The sequence below is a fragment of the Rhea americana genome, unplaced genomic scaffold (assembly GCF_003343005.1).
Source record: "Rhea americana isolate MKP2758 unplaced genomic scaffold, rheAme1 scaffold_7, whole genome shotgun sequence".
NCBI classification, from domain to species: Eukaryota; Metazoa; Chordata; class Aves; order Rheiformes; family Rheidae; genus Rhea; species Rhea americana.
The window spans coordinates 7,687,007-7,703,170 of NW_028186867.1; the positions used below are offsets into that span (position 1 = coordinate 7,687,007).

At 41.9% G+C, this 16,164-nt stretch overlaps 1 protein-coding gene across 1 annotated transcript in view; it reads right to left on the bottom strand.

Annotated features, from left to right (window-relative positions):
- Positions 1-4,473: 4,473 nt before the first annotated feature.
- LOC146586305 (regucalcin) overlaps positions 4,474-16,164 on the bottom strand; it is a 12,537-nt gene continuing 846 nt past the window's right edge. The window contains exons 2-7 of the mRNA XM_085321620.1: positions 15,543-15,707; positions 13,082-13,264; positions 11,611-11,826; positions 9,968-10,099; positions 5,561-5,715; positions 4,474-4,836 (exon numbers count right to left, since the gene is read on the bottom strand). Of these exons, the coding sequence (XP_085177746.1) occupies positions 4,786-4,836; positions 5,561-5,715; positions 9,968-10,099; positions 11,611-11,826; positions 13,082-13,264; positions 15,543-15,705 (900 nt within the window). The 5' untranslated portion in view covers positions 15,706-15,707 and the 3' untranslated portion in view covers positions 4,474-4,785. The remainder of the gene's footprint in view (positions 4,837-5,560; positions 5,716-9,967; positions 10,100-11,610; positions 11,827-13,081; positions 13,265-15,542; positions 15,708-16,164) is intronic.

A 16,164-nucleotide genomic window follows, 5' to 3' on the forward strand; every position in this document is an offset into this window, starting at 1 on the left:
TGTCCATGGGAGGTGAAGGTGGAAGATGCCAACTGCCCTCTCCACTCATCCTCACCCAGCTGAGGTAGGTGAYGGGGGACTCCCAGCCCCAGCCGCCAGCCGCCCTACCTGGGCTCCACGGGGAATCGCACAAGGGAGGATGAGCCTTGTGCGTGCCGCGGGGGCAGAGTCCGAGCGAGGTGGTACGCCAGGGCCCCGACGGCTTCCCTGCAGCAGGGAACCTCTCCAGCTCGTCCCTGCCGCAGCAAGCGGGGCACTGGGAGCCCTCTGCATGGACCGGAGGCAGATTCCTGCCCGCGTCAAGTCACCCCACTACGTTCAGTGAGGACAGAAGAGGTCTCAAACCAGMAAGCAAGAGAAATGCGTTTCTTTGCTCCTGTAAACATTTAATGCATGTTGGTATTCAACATGATTCATGGGATGAACGTTTTTCCTAGATAAGTGAATAACAGGGGTGGAACGAGTATTAGCCCATGGAAGTCATCATAGATCCAAATTCAGAGATTCGAAAATTACACTTCCGAGCTGGAGACAAATTCAAACATTTCTAGGTAATAAATAAACAAATAAAAAGTAATGTTTCAATCTCAAATTCCTGCCGAGATTATTGCGTTACGAGCAAAGCAACTGTGCACAGGTTAAGGACCTTTCTTAGACTTCCTTCACTTCTCAACCCGAACTATAGWCTCAGTTTTAACTTCAGCTCCAACTCTGTTTCTGTCAATGTTTTTCCTACTCCTCCATACTTTCTTTCCTTTAATCTAAATAATAACTTTGAAGTGGGTTTCATGTAGACATGGATGAAAATTTTTTCACAGCTCTCCTTCCTATGAAATGCTTTTTCACCCAGTAGAAATATTTGAAAGGAAAATTCTGCTTTAAGATCATTTTAATTTAATTTAAAACAAAAAATGCACAAAAAACAGAAGCAGTTGTTTTTCTACTAAGTATTTTCCAAAGCATTTTTTCCTAGAGAAAGATTTAATGGCAAAAAACATATTTCCCATTCAACTCTCTGGTGACTTGACTAGCTCCACCATCATAAACGGCAGCAAAGTAAAATCAAGTCACACCAAGGGATGGAGCATTAACCTCAATATGATTTTAAAAAACCCTATATGCTGCTTTACTGGAGAGTAGCTCAAATGAAATATAGTTGGTCATACTATGCATACCTAAGAGGTGTGGAAACAGTATTGGAGGATGTCCTTCTGATTTACTCAGATGGCTACAAACGCCCTGCAGATACACGAGTGGACTGTGGCCACCTCTGCGCCTTGCACCACTTCTCAGCCTCRCTGCTATTCCCACCTCGCGGGCTCCCAGGCCCCCAGTGCTTCCAGCACCCTGCCTCTCTCCCTCCCTTGGCAAGTCCTTGAAACCTCCTCCAGCTCTGCCTCCTCAGAGGTCRGTCACTGTCGGAGGAGACGCATCTCAAAGGCTTTGTGGACTTCRCTTGCCAAGGGGTGCAAATGTGCAGCAATAGGTTCATGCATTCATTTCTAGCCAGCCAATTATTATTTTAATTATGCCCACAAATTAGATAGCCTATCCCCGTTGAGTTCATTTGTTTCTAATTTTATCAGTTTGAAATTTTCAACAGAATTGGCTGAAGGCAGCCATATTCCTCTGTTCCTCTGCCTGGCACCTCCCTGCTCCTCTGGAGTGTTTTCTTCTTGGTCCCCTTGCTCTCTCCTTTCCCTCTTCTTTTGTCCCCCCRGTGAAACCATTACTGTTTTCTTTTTACTCTCTAGTTTTTATAAACATAATATAATTGGGATAGCATATCAAGGTATTAGTGTAATACAGATATTAATGTAGACCATAAATACACTGTATACTCTGTATATTAATGTAGTTCACGTTGTATTTATCTTCTATTGCATAGAGGCACACACTCAGACAATACCACCAAACATTACTGTGACTTTGAAAATAGTAAGTTATCGCTTACCTTTTTTCTCAGAAATCCCTACAGTTCCCYTGTGCTGCTTCCCCCCACCATGAGTATCCAGCCTAACTATTTACTACTCTAATAACTTTACTTTGCATGCAATCTGGTGCACTGATCACTTAAAGCCATTCTTCAGCTAGATGCAGTTGTTTTCTGCATTTATCTTTCCCTCCCTTTCSGAGACAGCAGCAGACGTGGTTAGAGTTAATGCAGACACAACTATTAAAAAACTCCAGACAGGCACAGATGTAACTACTCACCTTGGCAATATCCCAGTCAACAACGTCGTTCAAAAATCAAGTAGAGGCTTATCTCCTTGCAGCCTTGCCCTTCTGTAGGAAGGATCTGATCTCTCCTCACTTCTTGAATTGGAAAGAACTGGAGCTCCCCAAGTAGCCAATACTGCCTGCTTTTATTTTGGTAGAGCTATTTTGCCTGCAAAGGATTATTTGAGTTTTCTCCAGCTTCGTTAGGAATAAATACGCTTCACCTATGACTATAGATTTTGGTCACGAGGAAAAAAAAAAAAAAAAAAAAAAAACCCTTCAAGGCACAGCAGCTACTCCTCCTGATACTGCTTTTCCTGTCATTGAGTTCTTGCTCAACCCTAATTGAAATCAGTGCAAGTCGTTGATCAAAGAAGCAAGTTTCATTAATAAATGAGGGATTAAACAAAAAGCCAGGGAGCCTTCCTAAATGAAGGAGCTGGCAGGCAGAAGAGAAAGGCCCAGGAGAGGTGATTGCTCAGTTCCAGTTTGCTGGATCTGCTCCATCATGAGACTGGAGTCAAAAAACACCTGTGGTGCCTGTCTGGGCTCCTCCAGGCGGGAGTGCTGGAAGCAGCTCCAGCCTCTCAAGTGGAAGCTGATGAGATCTGTGATCCTAGTGTATTTTGATAATACTAAAAATGCAACTCCCTAGCACATTCCTGGTAATTTAATATCTGTGAAACCAGGGGTCAAGCCACCAAGTCCTCACTGCGTCTGCCAGGTGCCTCTTGGCTGGTAATGAAAAACTAATCTTTGGCCAGACCTTTCTTACTCTTATGAGCTGTTGCTTTTATCTTTCTAGTACTAAYAGAAAAAAAGATTGCCACTTTGCTTATGCCAGGATGGAGATAACCTTATTGCCACCAGCATGTGGTGGGCGGCTGGTTTTCCAGTAAGAAGCCCCTGTGCTGCAGTGGGCAGGCACTCCTCCCAGACTCAACAGGGAGGACACATATTCCACAATTTCATTAACCAAAAATGATGCCATTTGTTATCAGTATAGGCCACTGTTTTCATTCTTGATCTGCTGTTCCTTCCAGTGCTTTTTCACACACACACACACACACATGCATTTCCATTCACACCCATCTCGCTATTTCTGTCACARGCCTATAGAAATACCATATCCAAAGCTGTAGAGCAACATTGCCCYTATGGGCACCTAAATGGGCCTGGAGCGTGCCATGGCCATGGCACTGGAAGAGCAAGCTCTGCTGAGTGAGATGAAGAGTGAAGGAGGAAGGAGGGGAACACAAAAGCTACCTTTTCTCCCCTTCTCAAAGCACATCGGAGCTGGTTGCTACATTTAGAGTTATAGCACTGCTCTAATATTGGTTCTTGCACYACTGCTGAAACTCTCTTCTCTGTATCCTTGTTTTTCAGATAAACAGAAGTACAAAGCGAGTGTAGAAATCTCTGCAACCTGATAGTGATGATACAGGGAGCTTAATTTGTGTTTGCGCCCACTTACTTTCTGTTGTACCTCTGAATGTTAATTAGCTATCAAGCAGCTCATGCTGCAATTATTACTAGGTTTATGACTTTAGCGAGACTGAAGCTCTAAAAYTGCCAAATTCTCCTTCTCCCTCAACTCAAACTTTCCTTCTACTGTGTTTGAGACTGCTTTGAAACACATCAAGMAAGTGGAGGCATGATGGGCACTCAGGGAGGAGCCCTCTCCTCTCCTCACGTCCCATCTTCCAGCGCTGACTGCTAAAGGGCTGCTTAAACCTCCCCTTTGTCCAGCTGCTGGGACATATCACCGCATGCTTCGAAAAGCAAAAGCAGTGACTCCTGTGCAGGTATTGTTCTCTTTTAAACACAACTGGCCAAGAACATCTGGTGCTTTTCTGTCATCACAAATCTCCCTAAAGCAGGCAGAGACCTTCAGAGGATGGACAAAGATATGGTTCTTGCTCCAAAAAGTTTCATTTTATCTGTGACAAAATGAGTAACAATGACATGTAATGGGGAGAAATGATGAAAGCTCCAGCTAATCAAATGTTAATTTAAGCACATCCACAGCTGAGGGTCTCAAAAATGTAACATAAAAAAAAGCCACAGATACACAGTAATGAGTATTAATGATTCACTTGTTGAGAATTTCACAGGACAAACGAGGTTCCAGTTAAAGCAGTAATAAAACTACAAATGGATGTTTTACGAGAAACTTCGAAACTATGTGAAAGAGAGAAAMTACAAGTAGTTTAATCAATAAATTATTAGAGCATAAATCACAAATGAGACAGGAGAACAAACAAAAAAACACAGGACATTAAAACAAAATTAGTTTACTATTGAAGAAAATTACAATACTCAATAGTTTATTAGGGTGAGAATCTTTTTAGCATAATAGGAAAAGTACCAGAAGATAYTTAAAGTAATAGGGTTTAAAAGGAAAGATAATTAGTTTTAAAATATTCCATGTATTTCARTRGTTTTTCTTCTTTTTCTGATGGGAAATTACAAAAGTGTTGTAAAAGATGCCAAATACCAGATTAAGACYTCCTAACTCATCTTGCTTAAATCAGTCCTCTTTAATCCAATCTGAAGAGTGAATATTTAACCTGCAAATGGATATGGTGGGATTCCTTTGACCCCTAGCCCAGTTATCTATTAAAAGAGAGAGAGAAAAAAAAGATAAGCGCAATAATTCATCACTATAAAACATTTTTCTTTCACCACCGGATACCTCACCAGACACCTAATGTAGAAAAGGACTGTGCCCAATTTGATACCCTACTATACTTTGTAGTATAGCCCATTATAGCCATTAATGTCAACCCACACTATTTTTCAAACTTCAGGAATCACAGGCCATAGTTYATTCCCCCAAATCCTTCCTCCAATACTACTAGGTCTTAATCCTGCAGTTGACACTGTAACCTTTGATATGTGTCTGTAYGGAAGTGCAGGGTGACCTATCTTTATAGGAGATAATTTAGTTATAATTAACTAGGGAGTAAATAAAGGATGATCTTATCTGCCTTTGGTTAAGACACGAAAGTATTTACACACTTCCCTTGTAATAAAAATTAAAATGTGTTGACAGAGGAAAGAGTAGCAAGATGTTATGGCATAAGAAGTTTGCAATATCAGCATTGTTACAAATTTTCGTATCTCTGAAAACATTCACCTTTCCTCTCCTGCAATAGGAAGCAAAACTATGAGCAATAACTTAACATACTATATGACTGATGTTCTAGCACCCTCTTCCTGCTCCCTACTACTCCAACTGTTTGGCTATCTAAATGAAGGACGAGAGAGGAGGGGGGGGAAAAAAAGAAAAAAAAAAGGCCTTTAAAATGAAGGGGAAAAGAACAAAAGAACTGTTCACCTTGAAAACCCCACCAGCCTTTGGCTGTCGTGAAAGCCAGTCTTTGTCCATTCCTTGGCTGGCAGAAGTCACATACATTTCTGAATAATCCTTTCCTCCAAAACAGCAGGACGTTGTCTTGTCAACAGGAAGTTTCACAGTGTGGATCCTTTTTCCTGGAGGGAAACACACATGCCATTCCTGGCTTATCTCCTTACTACAGGGAATTTAAATAAATTATTGACAATAACCTACGTGGAGCCAGGTGTTTCACACCAACAAATACAAGGCAGGGGGAGCTCCCATGCGTCAGACTGATGAGAACCAGGACAGAGAGAAATCAAGACTCCTCTAAGTCACGCTGTTGCTGACAGTGTATCATTTGGAAAGTTTCAACCTCAGTTATCACAAACGAATCTTGCCCCAAAACCTAGTGAGTCCTCTAATTAAATGCTAACATCTATAGCACAGTCGCCTGTATCTGAGCTCATCATCTAGGCTGCCCATATAGTCAATGGAAATRAGACATAATTTCTCCCTAAAATAGGTCACCTGAATCATGCCTTAGAGCTGCTGACCTCCCTGCTTGGACTACAAAGAGAGCCTGGAGCAAGCAGGGACCATGCAGCCCTCTTACACCTCTACTGCCTGAAGCCAACAAAGATGAATTCCTTGAGATTCAATAGACTTTCAAATCAAACCTGCATAAAATAGGGATCACAGGACACAGCTGAAGTTTACAGAACACTTAGAGCTAACAAAATATGCATTTATTATACCATCAAATAGCTACTAGTCCAATGATATGATTAAAGAGACTGCCCCCAGCACTAACCTAAAGACTRCTGAGACACCTTAGCGCGTATTTTTCCAAAATTCCTCCTACAAGTGGGCAGTATGTGCTTATACCCATTAGGCCTATTTTATTTGCCTACAATTAATTTTTTCTTTCTGGAAATATACTAGGTATCGTATCGTATAGTTACAAATCTCCTTATACATATGTAATTCCCCTTGCCTCTCATTTATGTGTGTAAGAGGCTTGGTCTCCTTACGGTTACTGTTTAATGGTGCATTGAAAGAGCAGGAAAGGGCACTTTAAAAAGAGAGGAAATTGAAAAAATAATAATAAAAGAAATGCATCGCCCATTTTTTGGCTTACTCTCAATATCTATGAGAGGTTTTTGGTCAGCTTCAGAGTGGGGCAGCATTTCTCAGGAGGCATTTCTCAAAGCACCCTTGCCTTCCCTTTTATTGCTACAAAAGCTTTTGCCTTCTCCCAACAAGTGCGCTTTTGTCTTTTCTAATGAAGCGGCAACACTGCAGTGAATTGGCAGAAGCACAGATTAAGTGGCACCAATCATCTATACCAGAATATTTAAGCCAGGCATAAGCACAGGTAAAAGCAGGGCCACAAATCACCCGTATTATTAAGCCATTGGTGCAGTCCAGGCAAAGTTTTGGCTCAGGCCCACCTAGTTCAGCAYGCCATGCCCTTGGGGCAGTTTGGGCTCTATTTTGAGTGAGAAGACAGCCCCAGCAGCATGACATGAGTTATGACATGCCACATGACGCAGGACATTCCCTGAACTGTTTAATTTACTAGCAGGGGCCTAATCAATACAACCAAAACATGAGACAGAGAGGGAGGAGTAGAACTGCCTTTGTTTCATTGAAAAACCCTTACAGGAAGGCTGGATAGTATTAAACTGTCTTGCTTTAGTCACAAACTAAATAGCAGCAGAAAGCAGGTCAGCAGCGGGGGAAAAAGTCTCTTTTATATAACAGCTGGGACAGTTTGAGGACTTTGGGATTACTGATGATCTATGATAAGCGTTATGTATAATAAATGGCATTAACCCACAATGGCCAAAATAAAAATCAAACTTTTTAGTGTAATGAGATTTAGATTGGCAGAGATTACTTGCATGCCAAATTACATGTTGATTCCCTGAGAAGAGCAGATCTTTCAAAATATGTGGAATAYTGGGAGAAAAGAAGATCTGTCTGCTGCTTGGGAGGGATGAGGACAAAGTATGAGACCTGAGACACAGCTCCCACCAGCTGGGTCTAGAAGCACTTTATGGTTATTCAGTCAGCTGGAAACAGAAGCATGACATGGCCTGATAGGTGATAAAATACTCCAGAGGCCACCCTAAAAACTGGCTGACATCAAGTCTGGGAGAAAACAGGTGGGAAGGACATTTTAAAGYAGAAAACAAGCTCTGTAGGAGGTGGGGTGTGAGCCCCAGAGATACTCTATTTGCTGAGTGGTCTCAGCAGAAAGGGGCCCCATAGATACTGTTTACAAAGGTCTAAGATGAGAAATGTCTTCCAGGAGGTACAAGAAAAGGTGCATCTGGATGCTCTGAAATCCACTTGAAGAAGTACTCATCTGTACTCTGCATCCATAGTAGAGATAACTGTAGCAAATCTTGTGGACACTTTGCACCCAAGGATTATAGAATACATCCATAAGGAGAAACTAGAAGATACTTAACTCCTAATTAAAGGGTGAGATAGCACAAAACTAACAGATCATTAAGTGACTGGAAGATAAGACCAGACTTGGCAATATGAAAGTCAGCCATCACTTTTGARTCCTTCGCACACCCAGTGCGGTCAGTCATCACAACCTGCAGTGCATCCTGAATCCAACGACAGCTGCCCGTCCAGAAGTGCCTTTAAAAAAAAACCTGAAAAGCCACATTATCCTAAACTAATTCCATTATCTCAAAACCTTTGTTTATAAAAGATGCCAAATAAACAARTTTCCTTGACCATCCCCCTAAAAACATAATTCAAGCTTTTCAAGTTTTCAGTGAATACTTGAGAATCCCTCACATGCTTTAGATGAGCTCTTTGTCATTGAATATATCTGCAACTGGCTAACAGTAATTCAAAGCCATGCTTTATAGCTATTGTGCTTTAAGAGAGATTTTCATGAAGTTCAAACCTGTCGAGATCATTTCCTTAAATAGTTAGAATTCARCAAATTACAGATTTTACATATTGCTTGAAGATAGCACAGAGAGGGCAGATGAACTTGAGTCGTTCACAAAAGAAGGTGACTCCTTTGAAAACAGACACTTGGCCTGGGAAACTTTTGCTACCGTCCACTGCAAATGCTAGGAGTCTCACATGGAAGTCTTGAGGGAAGACAGGACAAGTCCATGRAAGAGAAACCCACCAGGAGTTACTAAATATATTGAAGCCCCATCCAGTTCAGAAAGCCCTAAGCTGAAGATTGCTAGAGGATGGATATGCATTACAGAAATATACTCTGCTTTTCATCTTACTATGCTCACCCTATGTTTCTGCCTATGTTCACTGTTTCCACTAGCTTTCCCTTAGGAAAACACTTTCCACCCCTTCAAAAAAGGGAGGAGAAAAGGCACAACAAATGAAAAAAGGAAGAGGGTAAGGGACAGTGGTAAAAACAGAACCAGAGACGACTGGGCTCTGCTCACTGAAGAGAGAGGATGCAGAACCACAAGCCAGTATGGCCTTGGATGGGTACAAATAAAGAGACGAGGGGAAAAGCCCAGCTCAAACCTCAGCTAAGAGGTTCTGGAGGAGTCAGTAGAGATGCTGGCACCTGGCCCACTCTGTTTGCATCTGTGCCAGGGTCTTCTCCATGCTATGAGGGGCACGACACCCCTGAAACCCTGCCACTCCTACACTGCACTGTGCAAACCGGTGCTGTCTGGGATCCATCAAATTGAGTCCCCACTCTCATCACCTGGCCCTTCGCAGACCACACAGTTTGGTGTCTGTAACGGGCCTTACAAATGTTTTTCCACCAGCCTAAATCATGCCTGGCACMCCACTGAAGCCCAAATGTGAGTAGCAATGTGGCTCAGACAAGGGCCACATTCAAAATATTACTGTGGGAATGATAAAATGCTGTGGRATTCATTAAATAATTTTTATTATTTCAGCCGTAAAACTTTTTATGGTGTAAATCATTATCAGCAATAAAAAATTATTCCTGCATCAGTGTTACGTGGAATTTGTATTAACGTTGGTGTAATGTCCAAAACAATAAGCCACATTAAATAAACAAGAAAATGACAGGAGTTAGCTTTGCCATTTCATGGTTAATCCATTTTTCACCCAGTGACTGTAAATTTGGAAGAYGCAACAAGATGCTAACTCAAACAATTCATAGGAGTAACGGTAAGCCCCTCAGCAACCTTACCTTTYCCAACACAGCAGAGGCTGAGAGCAAAGGAGAAATATTTCCAAAGCTAAGTCATAAGAGCAGGAAACTAGGATAAGACTTAATATTGCTAACAAAAAAGTAATGTTTTAAAAAGAATAGATATACCATCTTTGTGTTGAGGAGAGAGAAAGGCTCTCATCTTCACTTTTGTTTCTTCCATTTTTTAAATGCAGAATTCCAGTTCATCCTTTGCAAGGACTTACCCGTTTCAGGGTCAAGACGAATCACTCTCCCACCATCATAACAGGCTACCCAAAGTTTGCCTTCCATATCAATGCACATCCCATCAGGAATGCTCTCCTCTTTTTCCAGTTTRTACATAGTCCTACGGTTGCCTGCAGGGCAGGAAAAAAAACACAGCAAAATTGGGTGAGATATTTGTTAAAATTTTTATTAGTCACAGCCCATCTGTGTTATTCTTACTATAATTTTCAAAAGCTGAAAGWAGTAGTTGGATCACCTCTACAGCCCCATTTGTTTCCCGAGCTTCTCAGCACGCAAGCCTGTAGACAGGTTTCCATCCAGTGAAAGTACAAGGCTTATTCTTGGTGCTCTTTTCTAGTGTATTACTCACGCTTCCCACTCACAAATTAAATGAATAACAGAATAAGTTAATTGTATAGCTATTTAGAACATAAATTACTTTTATAAAAGCAGTTTGGACCACTTCAAGTATGTCTCTCTCTAAACGGAGAACTAGAGACCTTTCAGCCCCATTGCTGAAACACACCAATAATCACTGTTCCAGCACAAATCTGGCCTTCAGACACATAAACTGAGAGTTTACATAAACACAGAGGTCGAAAAAGCACCGACTTCAAAGGCATACTGTCAGCTTCAAAACAAACATTTCTATCTGAACTTTTATCCACTGTTATTAAGAAAGATTAAATCCAACTTCCCAACATTGTTTACTTTATGCTCTGACAGCTTCAGTGTTTCTCATTTGTTGAAAGATTTTTAATGAGTTTCCTTCATGCTCCTGGGGACTGCCAGATTGCCCACAGAGAAAGGAGAGGGGGACAGAGAAAAAAAAAAACATAGGATGCTATTTCGTAAAGAAAAACTAAATTGTAAACCATAAACATAGCAGAGACATAAACATCTTGCACATTGGTGCAAGATGCTACACCTAATACAAAATTTTCAATTCAGTTTTAAAATTAACTCAATTTCAAATTGACAGGGTTCTTTCAAAGCAAAATGTTGCCGTCTGTGTACTTAAAAGCAAATTATTAGTCCAAGCTGTTGGAATTTTTCTTTTGCCCAAACTTGCAAAAGCCCTTAAGGGTTTGTTTTGTTTTAAATAAATGAAGAAAGAGTTCTGAGTTGCTGTTTCCCAGCTGTTGCTCAGCACTGTCTGCAGGATCTTCCTTTAAGAGCTTGTATTTTAGAAAATAAAATAGAGGGGAAAAAAAATCTAAAGAAGCCTAGCAGCAGTTTTGTAAGACAGACTACAAGCTACTCCTTTTACTTTGCCTACTCTGTCAGTCATAAGAAATGTGCAGCCACAGAAATCTAACCATACAGAAAACACTTTGCTCTTTTTGCACAGAAAGATCAGATACACATTGTGTTTAGTTACAGTATTCCAGATTATCGCTTACACTCCAATACACATTTTAAATACTTTATAATAGAGCCAATAGCCTCCGACTAGTTTGAACTAGGAGCTCGTGCAGGCAGATTAATTTTAGTATGGTTTCTGCTGCTTTGTCCCAAGGAGGATTCTGAAGAAGTGATCTTGAAGCATAGATCATAATTCATCTTCCATGTAATAACTGGAATAAAAACAAGCATCATAATACTTAAGACAAAAAATATTTTAAAATGCAATGATTCATACCAATTTTTCCAGTTTGTAGGTCATAATCAAAAGCATCCACAGAGTAGGACAGGCTGTCAATATAAAAGAAGGTTTTGTGATCCAGTGACCAGTCCAGCCCGTTAGAAATGTCCACACGGTCGAAGTGCTTCACTACTGAGAGGTCAGGGAGGAGCGTATACAGAGCGCCCTGGCGTCTTTCCAGCACAGCAGGTCGAATCTCCTCAGCCATCGTACCTGGGGGCAGAACCAAGGGGGAAAAAGCAGGTTTAGAGTGAACAGGCTCTCCCCCTGGTCTGGTGGGCAGCCCCTCGCTATGGCCGTGCCCATTGCTGTCAATGCAAGAGGGAGCTGTGGGGGGAGCCTCAAAAATTCAGGGGAAAATTTGAGCTAAAAACGAAAAGGAAAGGTGGTTCTCAAAAGTGCTTGTATTAGCAGAGGACGACAAAATGAAGCCTCTGTCTTTTGTTGAAGTGTGGCAGAAAGGGTGTTCAGAGTGTATTCTGCAGAATATTTGATTCAGTCCTATCAAGCACGAAGAAAGGTGTGCTCAAAATATAATTTCTATATATCTTAGCATTTGGTATAGTAGTGCCATTGGAAAAAGTTTCCGCATCCTCTCTCAGAACTAGTCTTACAAAAGCCTTTTTGATAACAAATCTCATCTTTGTGACTCTAGGTTGTCAGTTTGAACTGGTTCTTGGGAGACTGGGCAACAGGAAGCCTGGGACCCTAAGCGCAAAGCAGACACACCAAATAGTGTTTTTAAAACTAGGAGAACCTCAGAATCACTGAGGTTGGAAGGCACCTCTGGCACTTCTCTGGTTACTGAGGGCCGTTTCCAGTCAGGTGTTGAGTACCTCCAAGGATGGAGGCTACAGAACCCCATTGACCAACCTGTTCCAATGTTCAGACTGGAAAAAAAAAAAGGATTTTCTTATGTTTAAATGGAACCTCCTGTGTTTCCATTTGTGCTCATTGCTTCCTGTCCTGTCACTGGGCATCTCTGAGAAGAGTCTGGCTCCATCTACTTCACCTTCATTTATACATGCTGGTAAGATCATCCCTGAACCTTCTTGAGGCTCCATACCACATTGTTCTTAGAAATACCATCTATAAATTCTGATTTATGATGAACGAAAAGCATGATATCATAAATTTCTTACCGGAAAATTATTTCTACTGGCACTTGGCCAGCATTCAAAACTAACATGCCAACAGGGAAGAGACAAAGACAGTACATTAGACTAAGCAGGCTCTAAATAACAGATCTCCTTTTAGAAATACAGTTTTAATAAGGTGATGACAAGTGAACTATATAAATTTATAACTGGAATTAAATTCTTCTTGAAGATCAAAAGGTCCCCACCACTTATCAAGCAACATACACTTGCTGAATCTAACACTGATCACAGCACGTTGACAGTAAACCTACTAGGAGGAGCAGGGCAAACACTGAGCAGGAGGGAGAAAGGAACCACAGCCATCATACCTGCAAAATACCGTCCTGCAGGATCCACTTTCCCATCATTGAATCGGTTGTTTGGTTTATCCTTGTCAACGTGAGTAATGGTGGTTACCAACTGGTCTTTCCATTTCAAAGCAGCAAACCGGGTTCCCACGGTGATGACATAATCCCCAGATTTCCGGAGAGCCACAGAGCTCACAGGAGCATCTAGAAACAGGACAAAATGGAAAGGGGAAAGAGATATATGTACTATAACAATAAGTTTCTTTTCTACCTACCTGCTGCTCGCTTTAGACAGCCAAGCAGGCACATTGAACTCATTGGGATCACCAGCATAAGAAATTACCTACTTCTGTAGCAACAAAACTGATGTTCAAATATATATAAATACATTGCATGTCACCTTACCCTTGCATGTCACCTTACCACAGCTTCCAGGAGCAATATCGTTACCAGCACCCAATTCTACTAGATGCTTTAAAAATCACAAAAGGAGGGACAGATACAGTGTGTGTATACTTTGTACGGTGCAATGTTGTACAGGACCCAATCCCTTCCAGGGGAAAATCGACGGCCACAAGAGCTCTGGAGCTGTTATATATGTATAGTGCATGCTGTACATATATTCAGCCCTGCACAGCCGTTCAGTGCTAACTCACAGACTGAGCAAGCTGATCTCATCACCAAGATGGGTCACGCTATGTAGGGGAGCTACTTCCAAGATGAGCCTGTGCACTCTGCTGTGCAGCTCAGACATGCCTCTGGCAGTAGTAAAACACAGAAAAAGGATGAGCAAAGCAAACACTAAGGAGTGGCAGAGCTTTCTAAGAGTTTAAGCAAAGCAGAAAATTAGTAAATGCTTCATGGTTACTCATTTGAGCTATTATATAAGTAAGCCTCAATTATAGGTTATTATAAAAGAATTAGTTGAAAAAAGAAGAAAGAGAGAGAGAAGGAGAAACAAATGTGAAGACAACATTTCGATACTATCTACATGCTGTGTATGGAACAATAACTTTAAACAGGGCAGTAAAACCCGGGATGGCATTTAACAGACAAGACCGCCCTGGTCCCCTACCTGCTGCAGTAATATGCATGAGACTAATTACCAATTTTTTTTACTTAGAAATAAAACATTTCTTCTATTTGTAGCTTTGCAGCGATGTAAGCAACGTAACAGTTTAATGAACACCTATAACTGCCATACGCCAGCACTGCAACCAAACAGGAGCAGCTCCACCACCTTGTGATGCCGCTTCACTTTGCAGCCCCAGCAGTGGCCACCGTGCAGCCCCGCGCCTCCTGGACGCGGCACCCCACAGGGACGAGGAGACCACCAGACTAGGACAGATGGATGCGGCCACCCAACCGYGCGGCTGCACGAACACAGAGCAAGGCAGCGTGTGAGCCCGCGCGCCCGGCTGAGCCCGCCGCCRCTGCGGAGGGTTTCGCTAAGCGGGAGCCTCAGGAGCAGAGTCCATCGCAATGCCGTTTTACGCCAAACAGAAMACTGACCGCAAGCTCCGCACTGTTACGTGAGTAATCGTATTTTCCCTGCGGAGTAGAAAAGGGCAATTTGAAGCTGTTGCTAACCACAAGCTTTTCTTTATTCCCTGTAAGCCTTAGTAGCACGTAATTTCTTTCTCGGTTTCCACTTTGGACATCAACTCACTATTTTAATCACGTGGCTCTCTTTAGGTGTTTTATTCCCAAGGCAGAGCCATTAATTATGACCATTTAATTACTAAACAGAGAAATCTGAGGCAGAAAAAATAAAAGAGCAGCTACTTCAGCTACTATCCTGTCTGTGTCTCCAGAGAAACCACGTAGAAGAGATTATACCTCGAAGAGTAGGTCCAAGTTGGAGGAAAGGGAGAACGGGGTGGAAGGAAGCGGCACACTCTCACAGCTAAAGCAAGAARAAACAAGTTTGGGAAGCCGTGTTTCCAAAATTTGCATCAGGTCTTCTTTCATTTAAGAATTGATTTTGTCTCAGTGCAGAAAAGTCCAGATCAATTTATTGTGGATAATGTGAACAGCTTATGGGTGTGCAAAAGCAAGCAATTTTCACCAGGTTTTATTAATAATTTCTTAGATTTAAAACCTGGTTACTTACATAATCCATTTAAGGAAATTTCTTGAGACACAAATAAACATTTTGCAGTGTTATATTCAACAGTGAATCTGCAACTCCTTTAGGAGGGCTAGCACACATACCTTCCTTTCTGGAATAAACACCTAAATTACTCAGACTTAACTGATGACTCTGTTACCTTAAAAATATCTTCCTAAGCAGTTGTGCACAGCGCAAGCTGCAATGTCCTCCTTGGCCTAGGAAGGACAGGTTTGAGGGAAAGGTCTCCTCCTACTAGATGTTCATTATATAGCTTTTATGGAATGCAACTGCATCAAGCGTGTGTCGGTGTTTTACAGGAATATCACATCAACTCGGGGTGTGCAACTCAGCATCTCAGTAGTTTCTTACCCACAGAAACAGCCTGCGTTTGCTGGGTGAGGGAATTCCACTTGCAAACCTTTTTACCGGTGATGTCCACGTAGAGGAGCGAGTTCTCCTTCTCATCCCACACAGGGCATTCCCCAAGCTTGCAGCTCTCATTGGGGAGGCACTCGATCTTGATGGACGACATGCCTGAGGGGGAAATAAGTTCAGATTTACATCGATCTGTAAAGAGCAAGCCTGCATAAAATTAAGCCCAAAACTTCAACGCTAACAGATAAATATTTATGTTTGCATCTGGTTTAAGCATGTATTCTCAATCTAGGAATTTTGTSGTGATCAGCATAAATCAACAGATAAGTTTATTTCTGATTATACTGATAGTTTCACACTCTTTTGACTTAATATTTTTTTACGCGTGTCTGAAACGTACCAAAAAAAAAAAAACCCTCCCATAAACGCATTAAAACCATTTAACTGTGTGATAGCATCGTCCTCCTCTTGCCGCGCTTGATAAAGCATTAAAAAGAGGCAGGCGGGCGAGAGCGCCGCGGCTCCCGCGGCACCACYGCCCCCGCGGCGGCGTTTCGGCGCGCGGCTGCGCAGCCCTGCGAACCTTTACCCCTACCGGCGACTTAGAAATAAATAA